The sequence below is a fragment of the Castor canadensis genome, chromosome 16 (genome assembly GCF_047511655.1).
Source record: "Castor canadensis chromosome 16, mCasCan1.hap1v2, whole genome shotgun sequence".
In the NCBI taxonomy this organism is placed as follows: Eukaryota; Metazoa; Chordata; class Mammalia; order Rodentia; family Castoridae; genus Castor; species Castor canadensis.
In genome coordinates this window covers 17,697,914-17,707,754 of record NC_133401.1, presented here as the reverse complement: position 1 = coordinate 17,707,754, position 9,841 = coordinate 17,697,914, and the positions used below count along the sequence as shown (strand labels likewise).

At 50.0% G+C, this 9,841-nt stretch overlaps 1 protein-coding gene and 1 non-coding gene across 3 annotated transcripts; both read left to right on the top strand.

Annotated features, from left to right (window-relative positions):
• The first annotated feature begins 2,982 nt into the window (after window positions 1-2,982).
• On the top strand, window positions 2,983-3,146 carry LOC141418415 (U1 spliceosomal RNA). The gene has a single exon (XR_012443049.1). It is a non-coding gene; the product is annotated as a U1 spliceosomal RNA (small nuclear RNA).
• Window positions 3,147-7,464: 4,318 nt separating this feature from the next.
• On the top strand, window positions 7,465-9,793 carry Tmem160 (transmembrane protein 160). Of its 2 annotated transcripts, none has more exons than XM_020170820.2 (3): window positions 7,465-7,720; window positions 8,810-8,902; window positions 9,441-9,793. In XM_020170820.2, the coding sequence occupies exons 1-3, from the start codon at window positions 7,513-7,515 to the stop codon at window positions 9,704-9,706; spliced, it is 567 nt and encodes a 188-aa protein (XP_020026409.2). In that variant the 5' UTR covers window positions 7,465-7,512; the 3' UTR covers window positions 9,707-9,793. The 2 variants fall into 2 exon arrangements, with proteins under 2 accessions (XP_020026409.2, XP_073913892.1); XM_074057791.1 differs by lacking the exon at window positions 7,465-7,720 and adding an exon at window positions 8,253-8,374.
• Window positions 9,794-9,841: the final 48 nt, after the last annotated feature.

Genomic DNA, 9,841 nt, shown 5'->3' with positions numbered 1-9,841 from the left:
CTATACAGGGCATTGACTCACATTGATTTCCTGTGCGTGGGTGTTACCTTCTAGGTTAATTCTTTTTGATCTCACCTTTTCTCTAGTTCCTGGTCCCCTTTTCCTATTGGCCTCAGTTGCTTTAAGGTATCTGCTTTAGTTTCTCTGCGTTAACCTCCCGAACCATCTTACTGGGGCAGAGGATCAGCTTACCAGGGGCAGCATGCCTTCTCCCAATGCTGGTCAAGAAGGGGTCCTCCTTTCCCTCTGAACTCAGTCGTCAGATCAGGAAAACAGAAACCACTCCAGGTATTTATCCCAGAGGGAACTGGACACCAAAGAGACCAGAAGGTTTGGAGATGCAAAAGAGGAATGACAAGGTTACCAGAGATTAACAGCTGTAGGAATCTGCTAGAATCTCCAGGGAAGGTGAACCAGAGGGACATGGTGTCACCCAGAGATACTGAAGCCATTGAAGTAGAAAGCCAGGCTGTCCAGGTAGGACCTCAGGAGCCTGTGTCGGCAGGTGCCCTTTGAGAAGCCACACAAACCGAGGGGAGAAACAGCCCTGCCATTCCTAAAATGGAATGGGCAACCAGTTGGCAGAGGAGACTGAGAAACAGTTTCCGGGCTTCTGGCTCCAGTCGCGGAGAGGAAGGGCTGGGAGGCAGTGGCTGTGGCCCTCAGAAATAGAGGCCAGGCTGCTGACTTCTTTGAGAGGCTTTTTTTTTTTTCTGTACTGGGGTTTAAACTCAGGGCCTACACCTTGAGCCACGCCACCAGACCCTTTTTGAGAGAGGGTCCCATGAACTATTTGCCCTGGCTAGCTTCAAACTGTGATCCTCCCGATCCCTCCACCTGAGTAGCCAAGATTACAGGCGTGAACCACCGGTGCCCAGCATACTTGACTCCTCTGATCCCCCAGGAGGACTGAGGAGGGTCGGGAAGGAGGCTACTGTGGCCTCAGCCTAGAGAAAAGGCGAAATGTGGAACTGCTCAGAGCAATGGGTTTCTCTTTGAGTGATGAAAACGTTCTGGAATTACTGATGATAGTTGCACAACCTTTTCATTTATTTTTGGTTGTTTTGGTGTTTTGAGACAGGGTCTCGCTATGTAGCTCAGGCTGGCCTCAAACTCATGCTGTTCCTTCCTCTGCCTCCTGAGTGCTGGGATTACAAGTACACACCTCCAGGTCTAGCCTCGTCAGCTCTTGATAAAAACTTGTTATAAAGGAATACTGAGGCCTGCCTCTACCCAGCCCTTTGCCACCTGCCACATTATTCTGGAACAACGCTATATGTTTTTTAAATTCTCTTGGGCTGAAGGAGTGGCTCAAGTGGTAGAGCAGCTGCCTAGCAAGGGCATGGTCCTGAGTTCAAGCCCCAGTACTGCCAAAAAAGAAAAGTTCCCAGAGGTTCTAATTCTTTTAGAATCATTGATCTAATGACCAGTGTGGATGCAGCTGGCCATGTTAAGATCTTAAGACCTAGCCGGGCACTGGTGGCTCACGCCTGTAATCTTAGCTACTTGGGAGGCTGACATTGGGAGAATCGAGGTTCAAGGCCAGTCTGGGCAAATTATTCTCTTAGTTCTAAATGCAAAATAACAAGAGCAAGCCGGGCGCTGGTGGCTCACGCTTCTAATCCCAGCTATTCAGGAGGCAGAGATCGGAGAATCATGGTTCGAAGCCAGCCTGGGCAAATAGTGCCTGAGACCCTATCTCAAAAACACCCATCACAAAAAAAGGGCTGGTGCAGTGGTTCAAGGTGTAGGCCCTGAGTTCAAACCCCAGTACTGCAAAAAAATTATATATATATACATATATATATACCAGAGCAAAATGGACTGGAGGCATGGTTCAAGAATGCCTGCCTTGCAAATGCAAATCCCTGAGTTGAAAATACTGACCCCACAAAAAAATTTTAAAAAAACCCAAAATCTTAAAAGCTGTCTCTCTAAGGCGAGTGTTTCTCTCTGCCCTGACTCTTTCTGGCATTGACAGTATTTTTTTCTCTCTTTCTTGACAACAGAAACCATTTCAGTAGCCAAGAATGCAAAAAACGTGTCAAGGTGCTAAGCCCTTTGGCTGCTTAGCACTCTTGTAATTGGGCAGGCTAGATCTCCTGTGCACTGACCTCCCTCCCCAGCCCCAGCACCTCCATAATATTCAAGCCTTTCTCAGTAGGAGATAATGGGTCCCATTTTAAGGGGAGCTCAGGAAGGGAGGAATGGAGTGACTGGGAGGGGAAAAGGGACCCAGACAGAAGACTTGGAGTCAGAAACACAGAGACAGAGGCTGTGCCTGGCAGTACAAACTTGTAATAATCCCAGCACTCTGGAGGCTGAAGGCAGGAGGATCTCAGGCCAGCCTGGGCTACACAGCAAGAACCTGCCTCAGGAAACAAAGCCAGACACTGATGGCTCGTGCCTGTAATCCTAGCTACTTACGAGGCTGAGATGGGGAGGATTATGGTTCGAGTCCAGTCTGGCAAATAGTTCTCAAGACCCATCTCCAAAATAACCAGCGTAAAATGGATGGAGGCACGGCTCAAAAAGGAGAGTGCCTGCTTTGCAAGTGCAAAGCCCTGAGTTCAAACTTCAGTCCACCAAAAAAAAAAAAAAAAGTCCCTTAAGAAGTCTGGAGACCAGAGAGTTTTAGGTCACCAGCCTGTTTCTGATCTCTTCTTCCTACCACCCATCCTCCACAAGGAGGCTGAAGCATCTTCTCAGCACGTAAGTTAACTGTTGTCTGCCCCCTGCATAAAACCTCCATGGCTCTCCAGTACACAGGATCAAGGGTTTAGAGGAGACTCGGGAAATAAACAGGGTGACCTGGAGGCTCAAGATGAATCATTCTTGCTCTAGATGGGGTTCGTGTGGGAAGAGATTGGTGGATGCCATTCTAGGTTCAAAAGACCTCCACACACTGCAGGGCATCTGAGAAAATGTCACAGCTGCCCACAAAAACCATTTTAGGATGATAAATAACTAAAATTTATTGTGATACTTACCTGGCAAGGAAGATACCATGATCACAAAGGTGGTTTTCCCAGGGAGAGGCTTATCCATTGCACTCTGGATGTGCTGACCCCTGTGATTTCCACAAATGTGGGAAACTCAACTGCATAATTTGTGGTAGTGGGGGACTGCATTCACGCTCTCCCGTTTTTAATAAATAAAATTTAAATAAATAAATAAATAAAATTTATTGTGTATGTTTAGTCTCCCTTACACTCACCAACTTTCCTAAGTCCCAGATTCCGTCTGCAAACTTTGATGTCTCTCTACTCATTCCTGCCCATTTCCACTTCACCTCTCTGACTCCATATCCCTGGCTGACCTCAAATCCAGGCTAGGGACAGGTGCATTCTTTGGGCTCCCCAAGTGCTCTGTCTTTTCCTTATAATCTATTTATTGCATGTTTATTGTTTATTTTCTGATTAGTCCTCTGGAATAGAGGGCAAGGATTTTTCCAGTCCATGAACATGGTATACTTTTCCATTTATTAAGATTTTCTTTAATGTATTTTGGCAGTATTTTGTAGTTTTTTGTATAGGAATATAACATTTTTTTTTTTGGCAGCACTAGGGTTTGAACTCAGGGTCTCATACTTGCTAGGCAGGGGCTTTCACTGCTGAGTGACTTTTCCTGTGATGGGTTTTTTCCACATAGGGTCTCGAAAACTATTTGCTGTGGCTGGCTTCAAACCATGATCCTCCTGATCTCTGCCTCCTGAGTAGCTGGGATTATAGGTGTGAGTCACTGGGGCCCAGCTCTTTCCTTTGTTCTTAATCTTAAGAGAAAAGCAGTCAATATTTCATCATTAATGGCTAATGGAGCCAGGTCAGGCTGGTCAACAAAAAAAAATCAAAGGAAACAATTGACTGGGATGTACTTAATGGTAGACTGTTTGCCTAGCATGCACATGGTCCTGGGTCCGATCCCCAGCACTGCAAATAACAAAGAGAAAAGAAGACGAAGAAGAAGACTGAATAGTAGTGGGAGCTTCTTTGGAGATGCCCTTTGTCAGACTGAGGAAGTGTAAGGCAGAGGATTTTGTCTATTGTGTTTACTTATTTACCAAATTTGTAGCAAAGTCATGGCAGGTAGTAAGTGCTCAGCAAATACTTGTTGAATGAGCGAGCGAGTAAGTGAGATCACCTGTGTGGCAGTGAGCTGGCATTGAACATGTCTCGTTAACCACAAGGTTCAAGGCAGTGGTAGAACCTCTCTCTGCCTCTCCCGCAAAGTAGGAATAATAATGGCAGAACTCACGGCTATTTTGAGGATCCAAGGCTGTTCACATAGGGCAGGGGCTCGCTATCCAATAGGAGGCGGGTGCGGTTACTGGGGTCCAGTAGGAACTGGGGAATGGACACATCACGTCCAATAAACAATAGCTTTTATTACTCCACTTCCCTAAACCTCACTTGTTCTCTATAAAAATAGAGGACAAGCTGGGTGCCAGTGGCTACCACCTGTAATCACAGCTACTCAAGAGGCAGAGATCAGGAGGATTGTGGTTACAAGCCAGCCTGGGCAAATAGTGCCTGAGACCCTATCTCGAAAATACCCATCACAGAAAAAAGCTGGTGGCTCTGACTGTCCTCATGAGACAATGTCCAGGGCGCTTGTGGGACTGAAACTAAAATCACTTTTGGTGGCAGTTAATGCCTTTGAGTTTGAGGTTTCTGCCACCCATTTTGATGAAGAGTGACTGGAGAGCAGTTCTGTGAAGCTCGAACCTTGGGAGGAATGCAAGTCCTTCCTTAGGGTTAAGTAACTCGGTCATAGGGTAGTTTATAGTTGATGTTGTTAAAAGTGGCACATTTAACTGTGTGCAGTGGCTCACGCCTGTAATCCTAGTTACTCAGGAGGCCAAGATCAGGAGGATGTGGTTTAAAGCCAGCCTAGGGAAGTAGTTCAAGAGACAATAGCTTGAAAAAACCCTTCACAAGAAAGGGCTGGTGGAGTGGCTCAAGGTGTAGACCCTGAGTTCAAGTCCCAGTACTGCAAAAAGGAAGGAAGGAAGGAAGGAAGGAGGGAGGGAGAGAGGAAGGAAGGAAGGAAGTAAAATAAAGATGGAAGTGTAGAAAAAATTAGCAATTTTTGTAAAGCTCTGTGAAGCACTTAATTAAATTTCCTATACCTTCTGATGGGAACATTATGCCCTGTACAGTGATGAAAATGCACTTGTGTGTAACAGTGGCGACTTGGTGCCTGTCTGAAAGGAGGGCCCCAAGGACATGCCTGTCTAGTACAGATGCTTTAAAGTGTATCCTGAGCTGGTCCTAGGCTGGTCCTCAGAAAGTACTGTATTTTTAACTTTTATCAGCTGCAGTCACACACTGCCCTTTAATGGTGCTGGCACCGGGTCCATGTGAGCAGTCTGTTGGACTAACAGGTGTATGTACATTTGACTGTTATCTGTTGGATAGAAAAAAATTTTTTTGTGAAGGGTTTTTCAAGATAGCGTCTCGAGAACTATTTGCCTGGGCTGGCTTTGAACCTCAATCCTCCTGATCTCTGCCTCTGAGTAGCTAGGGTTACAGGCGTGACCACCTGTGCCTGGCCATAGTAATTTACAGTACACATGTCCATATGTGGACAGGCAGGGCCACCTCCCCAGACCCCCAGGGGGCAGACAGACGTCTAGACCCTGAGTCACCCAGCCCCAGCGCTGTGGAGACATGCTCCATTGGTGTCTAGCCTTGCCTGCTGTCCTGACTCTGCCCTGTCAGGGACATTGGTGGCACCTGCGTAGGCTGACATCCTGGCTCACATGCAGCGAGGGGAATAGCACAGGTTTGTGCATCTCTGTAGATCTCATTTTGGGTCATGCATGAACAGGAGTTGCTTTTTTTGTTTTTTTATACAGCTTTCAGAGATATCAAACCATTGTGTGTAATTCAGAGAAATCATTTAGTTAAGTTTAGAAAGCCAAGTATTTTATGTGTACCCCAAAACAAAAAAGTGAGGGTGTCTTCGCTTCATCTAGTGTATGCAGATAAACCTGTTCTCTCCGAGAGGGCTTTGCGTCTCCCGTGAGCTGATCACAGGGAGCCTGTGATCCCTCCTTTCAAGCAGGTGTGGAGGAAATAGGGTCACGTGTGAGCTTTGCTGTCAAGTGATGGGAGGGGCGCTAAATCCACCCTCATGATGTAAGGATCAGTGTCCTGTGAGGGGATTGGTCGCTGGAGTCAGGTAGGTCAGCATGGAGAACAAGAGAGGCCCTATCTGGGCTTGGGGAGAGGAGCCGGTGACACAGGCAGAGTAGTAGGAGCTCTACTTCCCTCGTCTTGAGATGGTGCCATCACCTGAGCGGGGCTCAGGTGCAGGTGGACTTTGCTTCAGGGCCAGAGTTCTCTCTCAGTTGCTAGATGGAACCTGGAATCTCTCAGCTACCTCTTAGTCAGTTTCTACATGTGAGAAGCAAGCCCGCAGGCCTGTGTCCTTGACATGCTTTAGCACGTAAAAAGTAATGGCAAGATTCCCTGGAAAACCAGACCCAGGGGTCCTGTGATCTGGAGTTTCAACCTGGATTCTAACCAATATTGTGGACCTAGTTTTTTATCAGTTAGCCTGGCATAGTAATGTACAATCTATTCTGGTGATCACATCATTTCTATCAGGGCTCCCATGTCAGTGGTGCTATGCTGGTCAAAATGGAGATTTTAAAATACAAAAAAAAAAAATTGTCACATTCAAAAAACAAACAAAAAAAACAAAAGGCTGATGGAGTGGCTCAAGGTGTAGGCCCCGAGTTCAAGCCCCAGTACCACAAGAAAGAAAGAAACTGCAACCTTTATGGCAGGGAAATCTGGAAACAACGTAGGTGCCCAACAGTGGGGTCCAGACCAATCGTTGTGATATGTCCTTGTAATACATCAGTATGTGCATTAAACATGAGCCTGTGGATCAAGGGAGAGGAACTGGCTAGTGGATAGAGTGGGAATTATTCTTCATTACCTGCACTTGGTACCATGCTCAAAATAAATATTTTTTTAAATTAAAAAATGTCATGGAAAAAGTTCAGTGTTTGCAATAAAGTGAAAGAAAAGTATTAGTTTTACATCTGCATTCGTAGAAAAAAGACCAGACAGGAACACAAGCAAATAATAGTAGTAATTACTCTTATCGGTGAGATTACTCTCGTCTCTGGGCTCCCTCAGGTTTTGCAACGGTTCGGCATTAATCACCCAGTTTTGCTTTCTTGCCACTGGAAGTAAAGTTATTTTTAAAAAACTACCAGTCCCAGCAGACATCGCGCCTCCGGTTTCTGAAGACCGACTTTCCCCGAACACATTGATCGTTGGGATTCGTAATCTAGCGATGAAAGCAAAGTGGGACGCGCACTACCGGCAAAGATGAACGAGGTGGGAATTACTGACATTTCGACCAATGGACAATGCTTGCCGGACCCGAGTGGCGGGAGAACATCCAATGGACGAGCCGTTTAGTCTGAGTGACGTGGTTTGCAGCCTACGGCTGACCCGTAGGGCGGGGCGGCGCGCAGCGGCTGTAGTGCGAACCATGGGAGGCGGCTGGTGGTGGGTTCGGGTCGCCCGCCTGGCCCGACTCCGTTTCCGGGGGACGCTGCTGCCGTCTCAGCGGCCCCGGAGCGGGGGCGCCCGGGGGTCTTTCGCCCCTGGCCACGGCCCCCGCGCCGGGGCTTCGCCACCCCCAGTATCCGAGCTAGATCGCGCGGACGCTTGGCTCCTCCGGAAGGCGCACGAGACAGGTTTGTGGCAGGGGCTGGGGTTGCAGGGCGTGGAAGAGGGGAGTCGGGGGAACGGAACCGTGGAGGCCCGTGAATGGACGACGAGGCTGCGGCGTGTGCTGGAAACAGGGCCCAGGCTCGGCAAGGAGAAGGGCTTCCGTATAAGCGCAGAGAAATACTGGTTCCAAGAGCGCAGGCTGTCCGCATAGGGCACCGGCTTGTGGATAGGAGGTGCGTCTGGGTTAATGGGATGCAGTAAGAACTAGAGGGGAGCCCGGCTAGGAGAGGCAGCCTGACAGAATTGCGCCTGCCTGGATGAGAGAGGTGTCCAGAGGCAGCTGAAAGTGCGCGCGTTCCCTGCAAGAGGGGTCCGCTCGGATCGCAGAGGCCACCACTCTACATAAAGCGGGAGTGTGGCTCCCCGCAGAAGATGGGGAAGCTCCGGATTGGAGGAGAGCACAACCAATAGGAGAAAAGCTTTATGCTGATTGGAGGGGGAGGCGATCTAGGCTGCAGGGGGAGGGACCTCAAGTGAGGTGTGTGGATGGCGGGTGGCAGATTGAAGCGGATCGGTGTGGATGGGGTTCGAGGGGCTTGTCATGGGACCAGCCTGCTGGCACCACATAGTCCTTGAGAAGAGGGGAAATGTGGGCGCATGGAGGACAGACACAGCCGGTAGGAGAAGGAAACGTTTGAAGAAAGATGGAGAGGGAGGCTGGAGAGAAGCCTGGGTGAGGGAAGTTTGCCCCAGAGGTCTGAGCAAGAAGCGAGAGGGCGGGCCATGTGGGATGCACGTGGGGGACCGGGTTGGCCAAGATGACGTCTTCGGACTAAGGGTCTTCACTTCCGGTCCAAGATCGTCCTCCAGGTTCTGCAGAGAACGTCTTGAATATTTGGTGCTGCAGAATTTGGGGGAAGACAATGTGAGATGGGAATGAGGACATTGTTTTTGGCGGGGGGAGACTTCCTGGAAGAGGTGAGGATCTGGGGAGGGTTTGCTTGGTGACTGGGAAGGGTAGAGGTGGGGTTAGACTGTCTGAGGCAGGTGAGGGGGGTGTCAAGGAGGCAGGGTTTGGGCTGACACAGAGCCCCTCCTCCCCCTCCCTCCAGCCTTCCTCTCCTGGTTCCGAAATGGTCTTCTGGCCTCTGGCATTGGTGTCATCTCCTTCATGCAGAGTGACATGGGTCGGGAAGCTGCTTATGGTGAGTGTGGACCCTCCCTGTCACCACGACAAGGGAGCGTGAGTGCTTCTTCCTCCACCTGAGAATAGAGAGCCCCTCCTCTCAGTGCAGGCTCCCTCCTGTACCCCTAACTATAGTGGAACACCGCCCCCATTCTTCCCCCTGTGCACACACTGGTGAGTGTTGCCCTCCTGCCCATCTTGGGTACTGCCCCAGCCGACTGGGTGGCCCCAGGCGTGGGTATGGGGCTTCCTGGTCAATCTGACCTCTCAAAGATGAGGATTCTAGTCACAGCCCTCCCCCCACACATGGCTCTGCCTTTGTGCTACCAACCTTGTCTTTGCGCCCAGGCCAGTCCCCTACCCCTCCTCTGATCCTGGACCCCACCTCCAAGTCCCTGACACCCTGATTCCTTCTCACGCCCAGCGATCTTGGCCTTGAACTACCCCTGCCCCCACCTGCCCTTGAATTTGGCCTTTGCTGACCCTGGCTTCCCCACCCCTCACAGCAGGGCAGCCTCAGCTGTGTCCTCCATTGACTGTGGCCCCTTCTTCCCCAGGCTTCTTCCTGCTGGGTGGTCTGTGCGTGGTTTGGGGCAGTGCCTCCTATGCGGTGGGCCTGGCCTCTCTGCGAGGACCCATGCAGCTTTCGCTGGGGGGTGCAGCTGCGGGCATGGGGGCTGTGCTAGCCACCAGCCTGCTTTGGGCTTGTGCCGTGGGCCTCTACATGGGCCAGCTGGAGCTGGATGTGGAACTGGTACCTGAGGACGACGGGGCGGCCACTGCCGAAGGCCAGGATGAAGCAGGCCGGCCACCACCTGAGTAAGCAGCAGGGCCGTGGGGACTGGCTAGGCGCCGCCAGGCCCAAGGACTGGGACATTAAAACCTGAGCCTTCATCAGCTCTAGATTCAAGATTCTGAGTAGTGACTCCTGTTACTTGGGGAAGGCTGGGCCTGGAGG